This window comes from Vicugna pacos, chromosome 9 (genome assembly GCF_048564905.1).
Source record: "Vicugna pacos chromosome 9, VicPac4, whole genome shotgun sequence".
Taxonomy (NCBI): Eukaryota; Metazoa; Chordata; class Mammalia; order Artiodactyla; family Camelidae; genus Vicugna; species Vicugna pacos.
Genome location: NC_132995.1, coordinates 62,114,758 through 62,138,040, shown reverse-complemented (window position 1 = coordinate 62,138,040; position 23,283 = coordinate 62,114,758). Strand labels below are relative to the sequence as shown.

General features: G+C 36.3%; 2 protein-coding genes across 6 annotated transcripts in view; one reads left to right on the top strand and one right to left on the bottom strand.

Moving 5' to 3' along the window:
* Nucleotides 1-2,923: 2,923 nt before the first annotated feature.
* On the bottom strand, nt 2,924-23,095 carry DRAM2 (DNA damage regulated autophagy modulator 2). 5 transcript variants are annotated; one of them, XM_015244408.3, is made up of 9 exons: nt 22,957-23,095; nt 22,193-22,318; nt 17,014-17,158; nt 13,380-13,447; nt 12,085-12,224; nt 6,086-6,263; nt 5,480-5,562; nt 4,411-4,503; nt 2,924-3,910 (listed from the first exon to the last, which is right to left on the bottom strand). In XM_015244408.3, exons 3-9 carry the CDS (start codon nt 17,142-17,144, stop codon nt 3,803-3,805), a joined length of 801 nt encoding a protein of 266 aa, XP_015099894.1. In that variant the 5' UTR covers nt 17,145-17,158; nt 22,193-22,318; nt 22,957-23,095; the 3' UTR covers nt 2,924-3,802. The 5 variants fall into 5 exon arrangements, with proteins under 5 accessions (XP_015099894.1, XP_072824137.1, XP_072824136.1 ...); XM_072968036.1 differs by having other exon boundaries at nt 17,014-17,155; XM_072968035.1 differs by having other exon boundaries at nt 22,193-22,321; nt 22,957-23,082.
* Nucleotides 23,038-23,283, top strand: part of CEPT1 (choline/ethanolamine phosphotransferase 1) — a 35,960-nt gene continuing 35,714 nt past the window's right edge. The window contains exon 1 of the mRNA XM_015244400.3: nt 23,038-23,109. The gene's annotated coding sequence lies outside the window, so the exon portion shown is untranslated. The remainder of the gene's footprint in view (nt 23,110-23,283) is intronic.

The window sequence follows — 23,283 nt, the reverse complement described above, 5'->3', positions numbered from 1 at the left end:
TGACTCTGTCTTCAATTAGTCTTTTTCTCTGATTCTTTGTTTCTATTGTGGACTTCTTTTAAAGACACCAGTCACTGGATTTACGGCTCATCTTAATGTAGTATGAGCTCATCACAACTAATTACATCTGTAGATATCCTATTTCCAAATAAGGTCACATCCTGAAGTTCTAGGTGTACATGACTTTTTTGGGGAATACTACTCAACACAGTGTATTAGTCTTGCTAGGTATTCATTAATTTTATAACTTCCAAAATCTCACTTTTGATTTTGTTGATTTTCTGTTAATTTCCATCAGCTTTACAAAAGCTCTCAGTTGGTATCTCTTCAAACATTTCTTCCATGCCATTCTATCCTTTTTCTGAAACTCAATTAAAAGATTAAGACCATTTCATTTTGCCTTCAAAACCAGATACTCAATTCCTTTTTTTTTTCTTTCACTCCCAGTTTTTATACTTTCAACTGTCATATTCAAGGATTGATAAAAACTCTTTCCTTCGTGTAGCCATCATATTCTATTCTAGAATTTTTGTGTTTTAAAATATATTTATCTCTGCTGAAATTCCATCTTTCTGTGCATGTTTTCCAAACTTTTTAATAGCTCCTTCAGCATTTTTACCATAGTTTATCTAGCTCTGATAATTGCAACATCTATGCAATCTCTGAGTTTGCTTCTATTGTTTCCTGAGTCAAAATTTTCTGTCCCTTTGCATGTCTTTATAATTTCTTACTATATGTTGGATATTTTCCATAATAGTTGCCTCCAAAAAATGGCATGGCTGTTTTCTGGCCATGTTTGCAGAGTGAGAGGCTGAATTAATATTTATGGTCTGTAGTTGAGGTGGAGATGAGCTTTGTTGCTGCTTTAGTTTGATTCAATTTACTACTTGCTTCAAATATTTTAAGTGAACAGGATTTCCTCTTAGCAGAGATTGGGATCTGGTCATTGGTGATATTCCAGAGGAATCTTTGTGCTTCTCAGCTGAATTGCCAGATTCCCAAACACTGGGGATTTCCCTCTGCACTACATTCCAATTGTATATTTTAGAATTTCTGAGGTATTCTTTTTGTACTCTCCTCAGGCTTTCTGAATGGGTGAACTCTCAGGTGAATACTATTTCAAATTGCCACATCTTTTGGAGGATACAATTGCTTATACTGTTAAGAGTCATAATTTCTCAGAAAGAGTTTTCCTTTGTTTTAGGTCTGTTCTATGTTCTTATTTCCCTCATAAATGAGTATATAGTTTCTAAAACCAGCACTCTGCTTGAAAAAAGGAAAGATGTACAACAAAGATTTGCAAGGACATTAACCCAACATCTACTGAACTTCATTTCATAGTAAGCCTATAAAGAACACTGCAGAAGAGATAAGTTTTTTTCTCTCATAAATCCACTGATCATTTACAATGTATAACACAATTTAAAAATACATAATCTTAATAACTGGGATGGATAAAAACAGAATTCTTAAATTATATTAGATCTCTAGTTCAGTATTCTAAAATCTGATTAAAAGTGGACTAGTTCAGGGCTCCTACATGTGATTCTGCCATATCCTAAAATCTTGTCATCAATATACAAATGGTATAAAAAGATTAGGAAAGAGCACTCCTGTTTTACAAAACCTTAATATTAAAACAGCAAACACATCCATTTCATTTACATTTCATTGGCTAAAATTCAGTTTTATGGTTATACTTAATTGAAAGTTGGGAAATGTAGTTTTATTGTGTACGTAGGACAATGAGAAAATAGATTTTGCACTATCAATTCATAGTATCTGCTAATCTTTTCAGCTTAAAATCTCTTACTCTTAAAGCTAAACATTGAAAAAATTGACTGAAGAGAACTACCTTATCCATTCATCCAAGCTAATGTGTCTGACAACTTTGGCAAGGCATTTTGACGTAGGGTACAGTTGCCTTCCATTACTTTGGCATTAAGATGAAGGATAAAGGCACATTCAAATTTTCTATTTATAATCCTTTTTGAACTTACTAATATTTTTAGCCTATATTATTTATAAGGGCAAAAGTTTAAGTACTATCCAAATAACATTTTTTGTCTTAAAACAATTTAATGTATTAGTGTATCCCTAAGCCTAATATTCTAGTATGGATGTACAAGTCCATGTTCTTCCCCACATATAATTTATAACTTTATAAACTTTGATTCTATCATTTTCCCTCTCACCACACTGTAGTCCTTGACAACTTGAATTAGTTTCCTTGATGTATAGCAATCAGGACTGGAGTTTGTTTCCCAGATGTGGCTGCACCATGATTTTCAGAGGCATGATAAAAAAATTTTATGGTTCATATTGAATTTTTTTTCTAATGATACAATTTCAATCAATGTCTATTGAAATGTCTCCCATGTTCACTGTTGCTTGATACAGCTTAAAAAGTATTTTATCCCATTTTCTGTAAAACTAGTTCAGAAGTCTTCAGAAATATTTATAGAATTCTGTAACTAGCACCCTTTTCATAACTGACATCTATGGTTCCATCATATAATCATTTCTCTTAAACTGCTACCTCTTACACTTCAAACCTGTTCTGTCTGTTATTCTGACTATGGAACCATTTCTTCTAAAAAGATAAGCCTTGTTCATCTTCTTCAGAGATCCTTTTGCAAATCAGTTCATCAAAGGCACCTTCCAGATGAGCATTTTCTTCTTCTGAATTTTATCTGGGATCTGTAAACCATTCTTTATCTGCACAGGTAGGGATCCAAGCAGAAGCTATCCAATCACTTTTATGGCCAGAGGAAAAGAGAGAACGTTGTGCTGGTGGATGTATGTATCACAATCATCTTGTCCCTCGTTTTTCTGGATTGTTGATTTTGTTCTTTAGAATTTGGGTCCTACAAAGACCAGCTCCCCTCAAAAAGGCTCATTTTCCAGTTCAATGCTACTTTTACAAGTAATTATAATTGGCTATAAATGAAAATCTTAAGAAGGTCTTGACTGCAGTTTGAGGTGATTTTTATTTTATATTAATCATACCTGCTGTTATTCACAAACTTCTCAGCCTTGTGAAGGAACCCACTAAACACTTTTACACAAAACACAATTGGAGTATATTTACTGATAGCTACTTTCCTTATTCATTAGTAATTAAAATCTAGTATCAGACACTAAGCTTCATGAAACTATTGCAAGCACTGTGACAGACCAGTTAGCATAGTATCTGGCCTCATGGCAGTAATCAATTCAATACCTCCAGGCTCTCTTGTGCAAAGCTTAAGCAATGATGGTGCTCACATGAATTCAGGTCTGCTTCCCTTTAAAACTGGATTCCAGAAGAAAAAAAATTTTATGAAGATGGTAAGAAATGTATTAATATGGTAAAACTACTACTTCAAAATCCAATGAAAAAAGAGCTGTTGAGCAATGCTGATTATTTGGGGTCCTGAAAAATGTCTCTCATATAAGTACTCTAAACAAAACGTACTTTATAATGCCTTAAAAAATGTGAAAAGTTGGATTTTGCAGACTGCTTGGTGCACTTCTGCTTGTTTCTTTTTAAAAAAGTAGAAAAAAGCTACAATGTTGTAGTCCTTTGGTTTTGTTTTCTGGGATAAAAAAAACTATAGGCATCAATGTTTTTATGTGGTCCTCTTGAAGATATCCTTTATAATATCAAATGGCTTAATTCATGGGTCTTGATTATCAGTATTCTTCGACATCATTGTCAGCCTTGATTAACTGGTTGAAAATTTCAGAGCAAAGTAACCTTCATGAATATTTCCCCAGTCCCTGAGAATCATAATCACCACAGAAATATTTTGTCCTTTCATCATAAATCTCTGGCAAGTAGCCGTGTTCGTTCATTGTTAACAGGGCAAGGAGCAGTGTCATAGAGGGTTAATCCATGCAAATTGGCTTCCACTCGTAAAGAGATTTTCTGGAAGAGAAAAGAAAGTTACACATAGAAGTTTGCTCCTTAAAGGCAGATCACATTTTCAATACATTTGGAGGAACATCTTTTGGGATTAGGAATGTAAATCTATTCTAATGAGTAACAAGAGTGAGACAGCTGTTGTACTGCCAACAGTATCATCCCAACAGAGTTGGGAAAAACAAGCTTCTCTACTCAGAAGTTCCTTAATTTTCTTTGGTTTCTACAGAGAATGCGTAAAACTAAATGTTGAGGATGGCCTACGTAAATGTAGGCAGAGTTAATAAAAACTCTCTGAAAGAATTTTTGCAAATTGTTTTACAACTCTATTTCCAAGGCTGGACATTGCTGGCAAAACACTATTTCTCCAAACACAGAAGGTCCTCTTCTGGCATCACTGCTTATGAAGTTAATTTTCAAAAACGCCAGAGACTTGCTTATAGAAAGCTTTCTTATTCCACCCAAAGGAGGTTTAACTGCATAAATTTAATTCCATGTCTTCTTACCTGAAAATCACGGATATAAGTCAGGAAAAAACCAAAGAAGGAAAATGACATAGACCATTCTGCTGCTGTAGTGATCATGTGAAGCACATAGCCCTTAAGCGACAACAAAAAAGGAGTAGTTCTGTGAAATTTCATTCAAATGATCTATAATTTCTCTCAGATAAAAAAACCTATAATATTTATAAACCAACCTGTGTTCTGAATATCAACCCCTGATTTACTTAACGTATCACTAGACTTAAAGGTAGACATTAGAAAAGTCCTCCTAAATGATCTATCATAGTTTCATCTACAGCAAATAAAATTTTCACTTGAATAACTAAGAACAGGAACTTCTACTCTAGAATCAAGAAGTTACTGCCTTTCCTAAAGCTACAAGTCATTAATGCCACTAAAAAAAAATTTTAAGTAAACAATGCTCAGAATAAACTTAGTGTTGTTTTTTGAGCATTGAATAATATAGATTAATTATAATTAGGAGAATCTAGTAAATTATTTCGCTCAATCACTCTCACAAACATGTCCTATTTAGGACTGACTCTTTAAAAATAATTTAAAATAAAATGCCACCTGAGTGGTTTGTGAAAACAGATAAACTCATTTTATTGCCTATTTAAGTATATGTCCCTCCTCTCTTGTTTCTCAGGATCGAAAATGCTATCTCTAGTCAGATATCCACTATATTGGAACCCAAATGCAAAGTCCGTAATAATAAACTTACAGATAACAAAAAGTGGGAGAAGAAATTTTTGCTTTCAATTCAGAAAACAAGTATTCTATGAATAAAAGATTTCAGTGAGGTATATGGTATACTATAACCATATTTAGAGGAATCAATTTCTGATAAGACTCTGCCATCACAACTCTCTTTATGTCTTGAAAATGTCCAAGGACCACAAAGTGACTGGAGAAAAATGGATGGTTCTACATAAACTCTATCCTTTATAGAAAATAGTCCTATAAATTAATAATTATTCTACTTTCATTATTAGTAATGTAATGAAAAGTACATCAAAAGCAATGAAAATCTTTAATATAAAACTAAGTTTTATAGACTGTCAGCTCTTACTTTGTCCTCAGGGTTCCAATGCAGTTTCTGTACTATATCAGCACCAAAACTCCCAGTGTACAGAAGGGATGAGCAAGTCAGCACTATAAAAAAAGTAAGTCAAGGAAGAATCTCACAGGAGACCTGTAAGTTTAAATTAGATTCAAAACCAAAATCACTTTAAAGGCCTAAAAGGATTACACATACATGTTTCCAAGGTCCAAACCCATTTTCTTAAAGACTTCAAGTTACATGGCAGTAGTAAAGTTTAAAACATGCCCAGAAGATTACTATGAAATGGTTTGCACCGTCAATCCCTCTTTGCTCAATAAATCAGCAGTTCTATCGTAAGGTTTTGCTACATAATTGTTCTCAGGGAGGGCCTTAACTCATCCTTCCTATCCCTGAAGGGAGTATGATCAGGCTAAACATTATCCTTGTTCTTAGTTTAGTTATTAGGTCCTATGTAAAACTTGGATTTCATGCTTCCAATTCTTTAATTTAGGGTTTACTAACCCAAGAATCTCACCCCGCAAAAGGTCTGATTATGATATGCCACCAGTGTTCATTTAAATTTTGTTATTTGATTCCTTTCCAAGTGTAGCCACATTTTACAGCAAAGGATACTGCTAAGTGCACTTACTCCACACCAGATAACCAACAGGAGCCTGATCCAGAAGATCTGTTTGCCGTGAATTTTGGGCTGCATTTGGTAGGAAAGGATGGTCTGAACAAACATATATAATGAGCCCATGCCAAAGGTGAGCACAGCTCCACATACATGTACAGCAAAAAAGGTGGTTTTCTGAGAGGTAGAAGGAAGAAATCAGTAAATAAAAGAAACTCAAAACACATTGCCAAAACTCTATCTAAAACCCCAAGCCCAGCGATTTCAACAGAACATTCACTGAGTGGAATAGCTCTGTAGCGTCTACAGACTACATCCCGAAGTAATATTCTCTCACGGGACTCAGCGTAAACCCGAGGATTACAGTAATCCAAATTATTTCATGCATTTGTGCCACTAGTGAAAACATGACAGTGATTATTCATTTGCTCATTTAATAATATGTTTATTTGGGGGCTTCTTATGCATCAAACTACTGTTCTAAGCACACAGAAATATTAGTAAACAACACAGACAAAAATCTGGCTGTTAACGTTTACGTTCAAGTGAAGGAACACAAATAGTAAATAATAAACTTCAGAAATACATAAACTCCATAGTAAGTTAGATGGTGGTTATGGAGTATGGAAGGAACAGAACAAGATAAAGAGGACTAGGATGGTTGGGAATGCAAGGGGTAGAGAGTTTCAGCTTAAATCTAATTAAAATCTAAATGCAACTTATAAGCTCAAGAAATTAAAACATCTCCCCTTGGCTCTGATTTGATTGGTCTTAACAAATTTTACTGTAAGGGATCACCATAATTTGTAATTTTTTTTCTCCTTCACCTTACCTTTATTGGAATCCAGTTACATTTTACTATATATACCCTCTGTTTAAAAGTGAGGACAGTAGCTCTCCAAAAATTCTACTATCAGAGTCCTTTGGTGAACTCTCTAGTTTTTTTAAACTGATGCTATCTGTATGCCATTCGGTTGAGAAAGTGCTGTACAGCCCTTGGTAAAGAGGGTATGACTAACGCAACAGGAGAAGAGAGGTGAGGTTAGTGTTGATTCCCTCCTTCTACAATCAACTGTGCTAATTCACAAACAGAGTCCACTTTTTTTAGTTGAAGGTGTAAGAAGTTTCTAGTATAAAGAAGTAAAAGATAACAAATTATTTTTAAAAGGCAATCGTTTCCTTTCGGAGATAAAAGGGCTACTTCAATATGGTATGGGGTGTTTTAACTGGTAATGTTATGAGCTTTGGAAAGGGAAAAAATGTATCGTTATTACCACTTTGAGTAACAAAGGAAAAAAAAATTCAGCACCCATAAAACATAATGTAAAATGGTAGTATCTTCTTGGTTCATATGAATTTATCTATCTATATATATATATATATATATGGATAAAGGCTATGGAAATAGAAGCAAAAATGAAATTGACTATTTTAGGGTTAAGAGCAGACATATGGGTAGATTTTTCTCCTTAAAAATATTCTCACATATATTGATGAAGCTAAACACAGATATACCCTGATCAGTGCCCACCTGTGATCAGTACACAGTTCTAGCAACAAAATCATGTAGCTAAAAAGAATAATAAAGGATGGAGGGCATCTACTTTTGAATTTTTAGAATCAAAACAGAGGTATATAAAAGTGGTTTCAACTGGCAGTACTTTTGCTTAACCAAGTCAACTTTGTCATTTTAGAGACTAGGGAAACAGCAGAAGATCTTGAAATGGGCAAGAGGTTATCCTTTCAATGGAATACTAGAGCCTCTGGGAATGGGTCTATAGATACGTGAATTTTACTTGGCTTTGTTAGGGCTATTTTGCAGAGAAAAGCTGAGTAATGATAGATGTTATGTATAGAGACAGAGATGTTATGTGTGGAGACAGAGCTAACTTATTGAAACTGCATAGGAATGCAAATAATTCATATGACTAGAAATGCACAGTGTCAGACTAAATGCAATTATCACTCTGTGAATAATAATCAGTTTTGCTAGTTTTGCATCTATTTATAATTTGTTTGAGCATTCCTTATCTGACTGTAAGTGTGTGCTACTTTGACTTCTCTTTTGAACTGGTTTGTAGTACCCACTATTTCTGTCATTAATTAGTAAATTAAATAAAACTTTTGACCTATGTACACAAGTCATTCTTTTATCCTCCTTAAAAATACATCCTTCAACAAAACAAAAGACAAAAACTTACTCTTTGATGAAGACAAACAAATTACAGAGATATGTGAGGTCAGGGCCAAATGTTTGCTATAGAACTTATAAATTACATATTGAGTGGTTTGTAATCTTTACCTAAAAGCAGTTAATGAAACTTAAGAACTAATCTTCTGCTTACTTATTCTTATCCCTTCCATAGTCTCCTTGAGGATAAATTTTCTAGGGAGGGAGAATGCCATATGACAACAGAATTCTGCTGCCACAGGCCAAGAAATGCCAAGGATTACTGGAAGCTAGGGAACAGGCATGGAATATTCTCCCTCTGAGCCCCCAAAAGAGAACCAACCCTACCAATACTCTGACTTCAGATTGCTGGCCTCCTGACCTTTGAGAGAATAAATTTTTGTTACTTTAAGCCACCCAAATTGTGGTATTTTTGTTATGACAGCCCTAGAAAATTAACATAGATTTCTGCCTAATCATCCCTTCCACATTTCCTTGACAAGGATAAATTTCCTGGTGCCAACTAAAGAATGTCACTTGTCAACTGGCTCTACAAGGACTGAGTCACCAGCCACTGAGGCTGCTGACCTGCAGTGCTCCCTGAAAGGAGTTCAGGGTGGAGATCAGGAATGAGGCCCTCTGTGCTCTGGAAAAACTGGCAGAACAGGCCTTCAGACAGTTAGATATTTTTAGGAGATAATTTTATGAAACCAGTTTCTTACATCTTCTGGTATTGAGAAAAGCGGCTAAAATCATTAAGTTAAGATGTCTGTGCCTCATGACTTTGCAGCAACCTTCTACTGAGATGTGTTTGATTGCACAAACCTGTTCTCTAAAATCACATATACGCTGACCTCCCCTCTTACCTCTCTGGAGCAGGTCCTCAGCGCTATCTCAGAGGCTGCCTCCCAGGCTACAGTTCACAGGAGTAACACTGAAACTCACATCTCTCATGTTGTGCATTTTTATTTCAGTTGACACTAAGAAAGGAAAAATTCCTAGGCACTGAGGACACATTTTTGCTCTGCTATATATTTTTATACACATTTGTCTTCAAAGAAACTAAACCTGTATCTTTTAAGTTAGTTTTTAAACGCCATATTATAATTTTTAGGTCTCTTTAAGTGCAATCACGGTAATCTCAAGAGAATTTTTCACCCATCCTGCTTAATTCCCTTAGCCTCTCTCACAAAGGTACTAAGTACTTAGTATGGGAGCATGCTTGTACTAAGTGCTATGTTAGGTGCTCAATATCCAATGGTGAACAAAACCACTGTGCAATAATTGACGGAGAAACATATGAACTAAAAAATTCTTAAATAAATTTTTAAAAAACCTACAGATATAAAATTAGACTATAAGAAGTGTTAAGAAGAATTAGTTTTTAGAGGCTTGTAGATCACCAAGAAAGAAAACTTGAAGTATATAGGAGGAAGTCATTGACAAAAAAAGACTTCCATCAGGAAGTACAGTCTGCCAACTTCTATTTAGGGTTGGTGTTATGTAACGTGCAATCAAAGAAACAATATATGAAATAGAGTTAAATAAACTTCTCTTACGTAAGGAACACAGAAACGCCTATGTTATGGACAATGGAGATACAGGAGGGGAATGATGCAGAACAAGGTTGGAGAGGTAGACAGCAGCCAGAATCTAAAAGACCTTTAAGTTAATTAAGCAGTTTGGCAGTTGAACGAATCATTTTCCTCTCTTAAATATCTCTCCTCATGCAACCTTGGACCTGTGAGCTTTAAGCAGGCATACAAGGAAGAAAAATGAGGAGTAGATATATTTCCAAAAGATTATTTTGGATGCCATATTAAATTAAAGGGATGTAACAGGAAATGCAGAGGAACTACTACGGAGGCCACGGCAGTAATCCAGATGAGAGATGATGAAATCTAACTTGGCTGAGAAGGAGATGGTAGAGAGAGAAGTAGAGATGAAAATGGAGAGAAGCTGATGCCTTCAAGAAATATTTAAGACATAAAACCAACAAGTCCCTACTTTAAAACAAAGCACTTGCCCCTCTTCCAAGTTAAGCTCTCTAACTGTAAGCCATTTACAGACCTGGTTTGTGTACCATTTTTCCTATTGAATCAACCAGTTTGTCTCTGCAAGATAGAAATGGAAAGAGGAGAAAGAGGCAATGCACTCACCCCTTAAAATAAGCAGTGGAAGTTTACATTAGAAAGCAAGGGGAACGGTTTGATATCTGGGTACTATTATAGGGTCTGCTTATAAAGATGGTCCAGCAATGAAGCCATCAGTGACAGATGTAGAGCACATTCAACAGGTCCAAAGCTGCATGAAAACAGATGTTACCCAGAGAAAAAAACTAATTTGATTCAAAATTACAAGATCAATGGGACTCTTGTGATGGAGGTAAATTAAAACGAAAGCTGAAAACAAAACGAAGAATGACTATGAATGCAAACTGTTTTAGTAGGTCAATGAAATAAAGGTAGAAAGGCAGCTTGCATGATGCTGTTTGGAACTGCCACTGGAATTTACTGGGTTGTGAACAAATACCAGTTACTAACAGAAGTAGTTAAATGTGGAGGTCACTTAGGGATCCATTTCTACCACACAGTGATGAGAGATATTGTTAAATTGATCAACTGATCAAGGGATAACTGGAATCACGATCCACAGACTATATTCCCCAGCCCCTCCTGCACCTAGGAAATGAATGTCAGTGGAATGATATGAGTCACTGCCCGGTTAAGGTTTTTAAGAAGCAGGTGTGATTTCTGCATGTTCTCTTTGACTGTTTAAGGCAGACAGATGCAGAAGATAAGAGGGTCTTAGGGAACAGCAGGACCCACAGATGGATCGTGTCTGGACCTTAAATCACTGTGGGAGGAAAGCCATCTATCAATCAAAAATACCTTCACTGGATTCACGTATATAAGAAATAAACGTCAATTGTGTTAAGACATTGAAATTCTGGACTTCGTTAGAGCAGCAAGCATTACCCTGGTACCCACTTGGGTTATATTTATAGCATTTACGAGTATTAACCATTACCAAAACACTGAAAAATAGGAGAGCCAATCAGAAGTATTTAAGAAAGGAGAACTCTAAATAAGAGAGATGGAATATGCCTTTATATGTGTATTTATATGACGAGTGTGTGTTTGTATGTCTGAATGGTTATTAGGTATGTAAGCAGGTTACCAAATCTCTAAATTGAAACTTTAAAGACGGCAGGGATTAATCAAAAAGCACCATATGCCCAGGATGCAGCTGGTATTACCAAAGACTCCTCTGAAAGAATGTCAATAAAAAGGAATGTGGAGAGTTTGCAAATATTTGGTGAAGGCTGACTGCCACTTTAACATTAAGAATTCCCTGAGAAAAGGCTGGAAGAGCTATAGAGCCTCCTTTTACTTCCTCATATAAGGGGCTGGGTACCTAGGAACACAAGCAATCAATGGGAACATCTAAACAAGAATATAAAATAGGTAGATTAAGTACAACCTGTTAGGCATATTTAAAAAATGTTGAAATCTATAATTGTGTCACTTACAATTGATATCAATTCTGTCTTGGGGTAATCTCCAACTAAGTAGTAATAAAGAATCTACCAAGTAATGAGTCCTGGGGATTTTTTGAAAATCAGAATAATTTATATTTGTTCAGGAGATTACTGAGAATCAATTTCTCTAATTTCTAAGAGGGTCAAATAATTTAAAGGCAGTGCATTCCATTTTGTTAAGGCAAAGAAACAATGACAGCATGTAACCAAATGCGTCAGCTTTTCTTTTTTTAATGTGGATTTTTATGTGTTTCAGGAAAATACCTATGCTGGGCTAAAACACAAACCTGGAAGTTTGCCACAACAGAAAGTCCTAAACAACTCAGTAATCCAAGTACAAGGCCAGCCTTGTTTAATTTGATGATACAGCTCTCTTCAGGATTCAGAGCATGAACTTGCTTATAACGAACATAAATGGTAGCAACGCCTGGGAAGACAGAATGAGAAAACAGCAAAGTAGTAAGTAACTAAGTAACAGCTGTAGACTTCTAAGTACTCTTAAGGCTGCATTATGAATCTATTGATATGTCTGTGTGACCGAGCAAGTCGTTTGCCTCCCACAGGCTTCATATTAAAAATAAGTTAGGAAAAATTTAAGAGATAAGTCTGACACTTTCTGAAAAATCTCTAATAGTAAATGTTATATAAAAAACAAAATATTCTATATAATTAGTACTAAAGTCTAAAGCAGTTTGTCCTACAATATGGATAAAATGGACATAGGCAAAAAAAAACACCCAAAAATTATTTGACTCACTTTCTTTTCCTTTTATGTCAAATAACTACAACTTGGCTCAATCAGATATAGCAGTTAGGAAAAAAAAAAACCCAAACCCATTTGACTGTCCTTGTTAGTTAAGAAAGGGCCAAATCAAACCTTCTATTGCAAAAATAATGCCAAAGAACTCAGAAGTGTAGAAATGTAACACAGGTATGCTTTTGTAGATACATTTTTAAAAATGTTAGTCATAAGATGAACTTTTATACATTGAATCATTTTTTTATCTTCAGTGTTTGATCTGAGCAAATAATAAACATCACAGGGACAAAATGAAAATATTTAAAACAATCACGATTGATGGAAAAAGCAGTATTTTAGTAAACCATTAATAGAAAAAAATTGGTTCAAAAGTAAATAATGAACATGAATGCAAAATATTGTAGCAGAACTCCATTCCTTTGGCATTAGAATATCGCTCAAAAATCAAAACATGGTTCCATAGCTATCCTTATACTTCTAAATTGTTTATCTTAAAAAAATTTCATTGGGGTTAGTTGCGATCAGCCTGTTTACAGTCTTCTATAGGCTGCTAAAGAAATCCACTTAAGGCCTCAACAAATATTTGGTTATATTTTACAACTTCTATTTGGATGAGTGGTCAAAGAGCCCTATATATATATTTTAAAATATTTCCAGAATTTAGCATTTCAAGAATTTTTTTTAAAGAAACATATCTGTGATCAATAACAACATTTCTTCAATTATACCTAGAAAGTAACACAAGTAACACGATAGTGTTGAAACAAGAAAAGCTCAATTCAGCTACTAATTTTGACCATTAAAACCACTCTCATCACTTACATAAAACTGCGGCGATATTTAACATTGCCCCGAACAAGCATTTTTCTGGAGCTACTGTACCAGTGTCACTGAAAGAAAAAAAAAGAAGGTGTGCTAATTGCTCATATTAGATACACACATGTATTTCTTCTAAGGGATAGGAAACAATAGAGGTTACTTCAAATCCTGTACCTTCTCATAAATTCATGAGCTCAACTTTTACGTGATTTTATGAAAACATAATTTGAGCTCACAATATTTGCCTCGTTCATGTATCACTTAAGATTATTCCTTCTTCACATAACAGAAGTCAATCTAAATTGATAAAAGAGCTATCCCAGGCATGTTAAGGCTGTGTTATTGACATAGATCAGTCAGGCGATCTGTCTCACCTGAATATTACCGAAACACCACAAGATCTTTCATGACTCTGTCTTTTGACATCTGTTGTTGACTCTGCCTACATTCAATTAACACCTGATCATTTCCTGATTATTTACCAAGCACCTACCGTGTGGGACAGCACTTTAGGGACAGGAATACAGTGGTAAATAAAAGAAACAAAGCCCTTACACTTCTGGAGCTTCCATTCAAGACCAGTTTTGAGTTCCCTCCTCTCTACAGCCTTCGCCAACCCCTCTAGCAGCAGGCTGATGCACAGAGCATTCAGTCCGGACTCCCATCAAAATCCCGTATCACACTGTATTGCAGTATGTCTGTTTACATGTCTGTCTTTCAGCGCAGGGTGGACTACACAGATCTCGATCAACAACCCACCATTTACTAACTGTGAAGCCTTGTGCCCTGTCTGTGAAATGGGGCTATCAATTTCCTCCCAGCCTCACTGGGTCAACTTGAGGAAATGAAACTGTGGTAATACATGCAAAGTATCTAGCACAGTAACAGGCATGCTGGAGACACCCATTAAGTGTTGGCTAGTTCCTTCCCCTTTCCCCAAACGACTGTAAAGATTAAAAAGACAAAGTCTTTGGTCTCAAACCGAAGTACTACAGGAAAGAAATAAAAAGGATCTCAACTAAGACAATGTAATGGAAATAAAAGAGAAATGGAAAAGTCACATCCAGTAAGGAATTAGTAAGATCTGATGAACATTTGGATAAGGTTTAGGAAAAGTAAAGTATCGAATATGAATTCTAAGGATTGCTCCTTCCCACTCTAAAATGTATCTTCAGATACAAAAGAGTTTGATACTCTTTGATCATTTTCAGGGAGTGGAGGTTATGTTTGTTGTTGTTGTTCCTCCTACATTTCAAATTTTCAAGAATAATATACAAAGGGGGACGGTATAGCTCATTGGTAGAGTGCATGCCTAGCATGTACGCACAAGGTCCTGGGTTCAATCCCCAGTACCTCCATTAAAAAATAAGTAAGTAAACCTAATTACCTCTCCCTGCAAAAAACTTAAAAAAAAAAAAAGAGTAATACACAATTACCATTCTTATAATCAGAAAAAAATCCTTAACTTTAATAGTCATATTCTAATTGATGCTCCTGTTTTGGATTACCCAATAAGTAAGTAGTCGGATGCATGTCCAAGACGTGCTCTGGAACAAAATGACAAATTGGCCTGTGTGTGGAAACAGCCACGCCCATCACCTTGTCAGCACAGCACTTCAACCCAATCAGCGGTCATCAAGCTATTCTGATCACACAGCATCAGAAAAAAAATGGTCTGATCACCAATATATGTTCTCTGTTATATTATTATACATATATTAAACATAAGTTTAAATATTTTGAAATAAAAAAACATACATAGATGTTTTAATAATTTCTTCTCATACCCCAGTGGTTAGTCTCATGAACCTTTCTTCAGTGTTCACTGCTTCAATCAACTAGAACACCGAAAGCACACTTGCAGTGGAATTGTCTTCCAAGTGGAATTTACATTTGGTTATGTCTTCTTGTGGCTATCACAATTAAACCTTTTAGATAGGATTTATGAACTGAAAGGAACTTTACAGAGTATTTTGTCTAACATAATCATTTTTCAGATGAAGGAAATGAGCCTAAGAGAAGTAAAAATAAGTACCACTGAATTGAAATATATTAGGATGTTGGAGAAAGATCCCAGGGTTAAAACAACTAAGTTCATGACCAAAAAAAATTTAAAAAGGCAGGACAGACAGAAAAGGAAGTGTCTAGGATTCTATCAGAAAATCACATGCAAAACCATCAGAGAACTGAAACTCCAAAGAGCTCAGTGGTCTCTTAAATTATTAAACGCTCTTTAATGAGGAGGTATAGGAAATATATATAATAGAAATTATAGAGAAAATAAGACAGAGAAGCAATAATCAAAGAAATAAAAGTTGAAAAAATTTAAAGAGCTTTCTTCTTTACATTTTAATGTATTTTTTGGATTTTTTATAATGAACATGTAGTTTAATCAGAAAACTGCACCATAAGGGGGATTACAAGATATGAAACAAACTGGCTTTAAGAATCATTTAAATACAAAAACAAAGACAAAAACTCTTTAAAAATGAAAGCAGACAAGTTCTTTGAGAGGAAATAAAAATGCTGAAGGACCCTCATGAATATGTATGTTGCCTTAGAGTTACTAAAAAATGAACTGGTTCCTTAAGTTACATATCTCTCTAGCAGAGTCATAAACAGTGGTGACTATTTGTCAAATTACTCCTAGAACTGAAACCTTAAATTCTGAAATAACTTTGGGTTTTGTAAATCACCCTAAAGGACTCAATTTTTTGTTAATCTTTCTGCCATACCATACCACTGTGGAAACAACAAATGCAGATGGTAATGTCCTGATTTAAGCTAAACTGTGGAAGGAAATCAACCAAACCATTAAGCACCTTTGGAGGGGCAGGGACTGGAGAGGACGTTGGAAGAGACTTTCACTTTTTATTTTTATGATCACTCTAGTACTGTTTAAAATTTGTTATAATAAGCACATACTGCCTTTATAATTGGGAAAAAAAAAGAGGGTTATGGACATAGCACACACAATTGAGTACCCATACTTAAATCATTAATAGTTTTGAAATTTCAAAAATATTACCAATAAAATTTTAATATTCAATGTGTCAGAAAGTTCTAGGTAACAAGTCATAAAAAGTAAGAGCATAGCCTCTAGAATCCAATTGCCCAATTACTGAGTCATGTTCCCTTGGACAAATGACAACTTCCCTGGACTGCATTTCCTCCTCTATCAAATGGGGGTCATAGTTCCCACCTCAAAAGGTGGTTGTAAGAATTCAATTCTTTAAGACCTGAAGAATGCTTAGAACATTGCCTTGTACACAGTAAGTAGATCAATAAATGTTTACCATTAACACTATCTTTTAATATTATTATTATTATTATTGTTTCAGCATGTTTTAATTTTAAGGGGAAAATAATTCCAATTCTATCTTCTGAGACCTCAGATACTTATTTGGAAGACAAGGCACTGAAGTGTCATAATTCACTAACTGAATCTTAGCCCTCTGTCTCCACATTTCTCCATCACACAGAAAGAGCCAAATAAACTTCCTCTTTACATTCCTTTTATTGTCACAGTATCAAACATAAAATCTGAATTTTAAAATGTTAAAATTAAATATTGGGTCCAATGCTAAAATATGAATGAGACATGATGATGTCCTATATAGGAATACACTTCACTAACCTGATATAAGGCAAAACAGGGTCAACGTGGTGGAGTTCTATGGCAGTGATGTATGAAAATATGAAAGCAGCAGCTGTCCAAATGACAAGGGCTGAAGGAAGGAAACTGAGGCCTTGCTGAAACCACCACATCTCAAACAGGTCTTCTGAAGCAGAAACAAACAAATTAGTAAAGATTAATCACGAGTATGTTACCTATTCTACTTCAGCCACCCCGTCCCACAACCTTGTACATTTCTCACCCTCAGCTGCTTCACTTCTGATCCGCCCAGCACCATCTACTAACACTGGCTCTCTTTCAATTTCTTAGTAAATGGAAACAAGATTCACCCACTTCTTGTATCCAGAAATTTTTTCTCCCCTGTCCTTCTACACATAATCAAGTACACCAAAGGCTGTTTATTCCACCTCCTAAATTTCTTCATATCTAACCCTTCTCTCCATCTTTACTGCCAGTACCCTACCTAAACCACCATCACTTCCCAACTAGATTATAAAAACTTCCTAAATGGTCCTCTCCTAGTCTGGACCACAGGCAATCTAGATTTCATTCTTAAATTGGAATGAGCCTTCTTACCCTGAAATACCAATCTGACCATTTTATTCTCCTTTGAAGAATCTCTGAGCGCCTCCCCTAGGCCCTTATAAGCTGTCTTTCCTCCTTAACACGGTCTATAAGGTCCTTTTACTGTCTAATCTCTACTGACGTTTCTACATTCGTCTCTGGCCACTTCTTTGATCTCAGTTATTTGATTTCGCTATTATCATCTTCATCCTCATTATAAAAGCAAACTACCATATGTCAGCAAGACTACTAAGCACCTTAAATACATGATCTCATTTACTCCTCACTACAGAATTTAGAGGATACAAGAATTGCCCAAGTTCAGAGGGCTGCAGTAGACATGATTCAAACTCAGGCAGTTCCATTCTAATACCAATCACTATGCTATGTTGCCACAGAAAATTTCTTTCAAATGTGTTCAAAAATTTCAAAATTCCTCAAATGTGTCATGCCTTCTGGCATGCCTTTGTCCACGATGTTTTGTCTGGATGTTGGTAAGTAATAAGTGGTCAATAATATGAATTAGAAAACATCAATGTATCTTCATACATTAAATTAAAAGAAAAATACAGAGGCACTTTCAAATATTAAGAAATTACTCCGACACATGTGAAAATAATTTCATGTTTGGAGTATCTTCTTACAGTTTGATGGACTGAAATTTAGCATTTCCTGTGAGCTTTGTAAAAACTTACAACTCTGATTTCCAAGATCCTCCAATGTGCTCAGCTTCCTCATCCCAGACTGACCTTCCAAATAATGTCATCTCAGCCACTTTTGATTTGTACTTGTCACTTACTCAGATCATCTGACTTGTTGCTAAATATGTACATTTAACTTGTGCTACGTAAGTTTCTTTTCCTTTCTCCCTGAAGTCACCATTATATACTTGCTTTGAGTAACTTCCTGTCTCAATTATCACAATCTCCTCTTTTCTGTTCTTTTTCCCAGATCAGTCCTTAATATTCTAGTGTAAGTTTCCCGAATAATTCTCAATTTCTATAAATTTCGAATAACTTCCAAAATCTTTCACGTCTCTCCTTTCATCTCTTTAAATGTTATTTTGTTTCTGATCAATTCAAATCTATAATCTTAAGGAGTCTAGTTTCATATTTGTCGGTTCTGCCAACCCTTGCGCATGTGTTTTTTTCGTTTTTGACTATGAGCCCCTGTCTGGATGATCTTAACTGGGAGTATTCTAAACAGCTTAGATTAAGGATAAATCATTGCAGGGAGAGTCAGTCTGTATTTTTGCCAGGCACTGTGGCACATCACTAACCTGGGCCAACTTTAATTTCTTGGCTTCCTTATTTTTTTAGACCACTTAGATACGTAAATTTGAACCTTGAAGCTGAGTAATGCCAGACCCTATAGTTTCAAGTTCTTATGTGGTTATCTTTATTTCCCCACCCGGAGCTGTGGTGAAAACGAATACATTTCTTTGTGACCCCCCTGTGTCAGGAAGGCAGTATTCTTTCTAGCCCACCTTTCACTGAGTGTACAGATTTTTGAGGGTCCTGGCTGAACTGGAGAGAGGTGGTTCCAAGGCCCTGAGCTGAGCTGCACAATTTCAAGTAAAAATAACTACATTTTACTTTTTATGAAAAAAAGATATCCCGACACATGGGCATCATCCACACAAACTATCACGCGAATGGTGTCCCTTGGAGGCATACACCTGGGAGGTCAAGGGCTATGAGTTCCATCTCTCTACTTTGGGTGGGGAGCACGGGGAGCCTATCATTCATCCTTAATTGTACTTTATTTCTGCTGCTAGCCAAAAGCACCCCCAAAGAGACACACTGCTGGTTTACCACTCTGGCTTCAGCTCTCTTTGACTTTCTAGGCTTAGGAATTTCCCTTTCTTTCCTTCACGAACTGCTATGCATTTAAGAGGCTACTGTAATTTATTAAGCATTTGGGTGTTTTAGCAAAGGAGATTTTTAAAACGTTTCGTCCACCCATGGCTAGAAGCATAACCTCCTCCTTTAATCGCTTTTGCATGTCCAAATCCTTCTTACTCTTCAAACTGGAGCTGAAATACCATCTTCTACTCACAACCTTTCCTAATCCCTTCAAATCTGGAATTAAGCACCCTTTCCTCTGAGAACACTTTATTTGCACATCTCTTACAGCTCATTATCTTTTATGGTATAAAAATCTGGGTGTCTGACATGGATAAAATCCTTGATGTGGGACTCCACTTTACTACCCAAGCAGAGAAGAGGGCCTTGCTCATAGAAATTACTCAGTAAGTTTTTTTTTTTTAATGAACAAACAGCCAAAATCAAATCCCTTTAAGCCCTCAAAAGGTTTATGATTTTCCTATTTCAGTACACAATACCGGCCACCCCCAACTTACGATATAGTTCATCTTAAAAATTTTTCCACTTTATTATGGTGCAAAAGCAATAAGCATTCATTAGACATCACACTCGAGTTTTGATCTTTTCCTGGGCTCGTGATGTGCAGCATGATACTCTTGTGAAACAGCAGCAAGCCACAGCTCCCAGTCAGCCACACCATCCAGGGTGAACAGCCGATTCCCTTATCACCATCTGTACCCACACAAGCACTCTGTTTTTCATTTTCAGTACAGTAGTCAATAAATTACATGAGAATTCAATACTTCATTATAAAATGGGCTTTGTGTTAGATGATTTTGCCCAACTGCAGACTAATACAAGTGTTTCAGCAAGTTTATGGTAGGTTAAGTTAAGCTACGTACGATATTTCAGTAGGTTATACGTATTAATGCATTATTGACTTCGGATATTTTCAGCTTACAATGGGTTTATTGGGATGTAACCCCATCAAAGGTGGAGGAAGATCTGTATGTATTACCATTTTTCCAGGCCATCCAGATTCTAAGGCCTCAAAGTACCTTTAGGTTCTCTCTTCCAAAGCCCTCACGTGTTGTCACTAGGTGATGACAATTCTACCTCCAGCCATTTGCAACCATTCTTCCTTGTAGTTTACCAGTGTAACCACTTAGGTCAGATTCTCAACTCTTTTGGTCTGCTTTTTCTCTTCCCCTCCATCCATTCTATATGCACTGCCAAATTAACATTCCTAAAATGTTTTTCTGCTCAAAAACTTTTTTTAAAATAAAATTGTGTGAACTTAGGCAAGCATCATTAATTTTTCTGAATTAGTTTCTCCTTTGGAAAATGGGGATATTTTGACTGTATTTGGCTGCCCAATACAGTTACCACTAGCCATATGTGGCTGTTGAAATTAAAATTTCAATTGATTAAAATAAAAAAAATTTTAATTTCAGTTCCTCAGTTGCACTAGACACATTTCAAGTGCTCAAAAGCCACAAGTGTCAAGTGGCTACTATTTAAGATGGTGAAAATACAGAACATTTCCATTATTGTAGGAAAGTTGGGCTGTGCCGGATAATTATTGCAGGGATTACGCTGCAATAGCACAAGTAAAGAACCTAAACACATTGGTGATACTTGTAGCTTTTAGTATTTACTGTTTATGGGCTAAAATAATACTCGCTTCAGAGAGGTTTTTTTTCAAGAACTAAATGAGATAACATACATAAGATACTCTCACAGGTGGTCAATAAATGTTTGTTCCTCTTTTAGAATGTGAAAGATGAATTACCTGTTTACAAGTTCACAAAATATCAGTCTTAAAATCTGCCCAAACCTTTACCTTTTGAAAATCGTGAAATCCACATACAAAAAAATAGAGGTTGTTTTGACCCAGATGCTCTTAAACATGTAAAATTTCAATTCAATGCACCAACACAGTAGGCAGAACACTATTCTATAGCATTATTAATTTTTTCTTTAAGTAGTTGATACTCATGTATTTTATAATGATTTGTACCATCTAGAATTAATATTTTAAATCTGAGGTATCAATTTTCTTATTCTTTCTCCCATTAGACACTTTTCCCTTATCTCAAAAAGGATAAAATAAAATGAAAAACACAGAAGGAAAGACAATAATGAGGGAAGGCTGATAACTTAATATTAAGCAAAATAAAGCACAGACTAGTCCCTGTGATGCAATGGAAAGAACACAGCTGTGAGGTCAGATTTATCTAAGTGCAAATTCTAGCTTTTCATGTCCCAGCTGTATGATTTCAGGCAAGTTACTCAGCTTCTCTGAGTTACGGTATCCTGAAAGTAGCCATCTCAGAAGGCTGTTCCTTACAACAGAACAGAGTGGGCATGTAGTATAAAAATGATAGGTGATGTATCAATTCTGCACAACCACCACTAGCCACAGGGATGGGGAACGACAACACTTAATTCTTAGTATATATGAATCATTTTGGATTCCTATTTCCTTAAGTTTTAAGGGTTCTGGTTATCTGAACTGACATTTTAGAGAAGGAGCAGGGATTGAAATGGTTTACCAGTTTGCTAATAACTACTGAGAAACCTAAGCGCTCCAACTAGGTGGGGCAGACTACTTACCTATGCGTCGTTATCACTGGAAAGCTGGAAGCACCGCTGGCTAACTGCCAACCAGGCAAAATTAATTTTAACGGTTTATAATTTAAGAAAACTTTCAAGATACTTGAAAATATGCAGGAATAAGCTTCGCATAGCAGTGAGAGGGTTTAACAAAATGTTCTTGCATCTCTCACCTATCTTCTCTGCTCTCCTTGAAGATCCATGAATCAGAACTGCAGCTACAATTTGTAAACTTCACAAATATTGAAGTGCCACTGGTAAAAAGACGAATTTCTTATGCTGTCTCCTCTAAGTGGTTACTGCTTAGAAACAATAAGAATAAACAGTCCAAGTGAAGAGAGAAAGCCCTAAGCTCCTTTTAGCGGTACACAGAATCATCAGGCCCAAAGCAAAGCATAATAGAAAATGGTTATTTTTCTTAACTGTAACTTGGCCTTCTAACAAATGTAATATTCTCGTATGATTAAAAACTAAAGTCTAGAAGATTAAGGCGCTTTTTTGTAAACTGGATGAAATGTTACAAGGAGAGAAACGGTGGAGAATCCGAAGATGCAATGCAAATTACAGCTGTATTTGCGTACTGATTTACAAATTTAACTTTGGGGGAACTGGAAAAATGTAGCGTTTCGCAAACGTATCCTAATGTAAGCATGGTTGAGGACACAAAGGACGAGCCATTTATCTTTCCGTGTTGGGCACCCCGCGATAGAATTGGGTGTAGTAGATTTGAGCTTCGCGTAAAAACAAGGTCACACGGATCGCAATTTCAAATCTTCCTTCCGCCCCCGCCATCCCCCACCTCCGCCCCACAACAAGGAATCTGAGCCCAGCAGTGATAAAGGGTACGTATACTTAACCGCAGATTGTTGTGGAATTGGGGCGAAGGTTCTTTGCAACCGCTTAAAAGAAATAAAACCAAGGAATTATTTACACCCACCGCTGCTTTATTCCGGAGGCGCAAAGCTCTTGGACGAAGATCTCGGCTACGCTTTGCCTGGGGCTGGGAAATGATGCAGGAGGCGGAGCTTGGCCCGGCTAGGGGCATGCGGATTGGGGTTCAGTGGGGAAGACCAAGGACCTGGACGGAAAGGTGAGGCGCAGAGACCTGAGCCCAGCCTGCACCCGCTCCCGCCCCATCCCGGGTCCCCGGGAGCCCGCCCGCGGCTCCAGCCAGCACCCGGTCCCTCTCCCGCGCGTCGAGTACGGTAGTCCCTGGAGGCAGGGCGAGTCCGCACGCGACTCTCACGCCCGCCACGGAGGTCAA

What these genes read in the sequence shown, in the direction of transcription:
- DRAM2 (XM_015244408.3), bottom strand. Translation starts at nt 17,144, where the DNA reads ATGTGGTGGTTTCAGCAAGGCCTCAGTTTCCTTCCTTCAGCCCTTGTC. An exon ending in CCTGTTTTGCCTTATATCAG is followed by an intron (nt 13,448 to 17,013) that starts GTTAGTGAAGTG and finishes TTTTTCTTTCAG; the next exon opens with TGACACTGGTACAGTAGCTC. An exon ending in AAATATCGCCGCAGTTTTAT is followed by an intron (nt 12,225 to 13,379) that starts GTAAGTGATGAG and finishes CTGTCTTCCCAG; the next exon opens with GCGTTGCTACCATTTATGTT.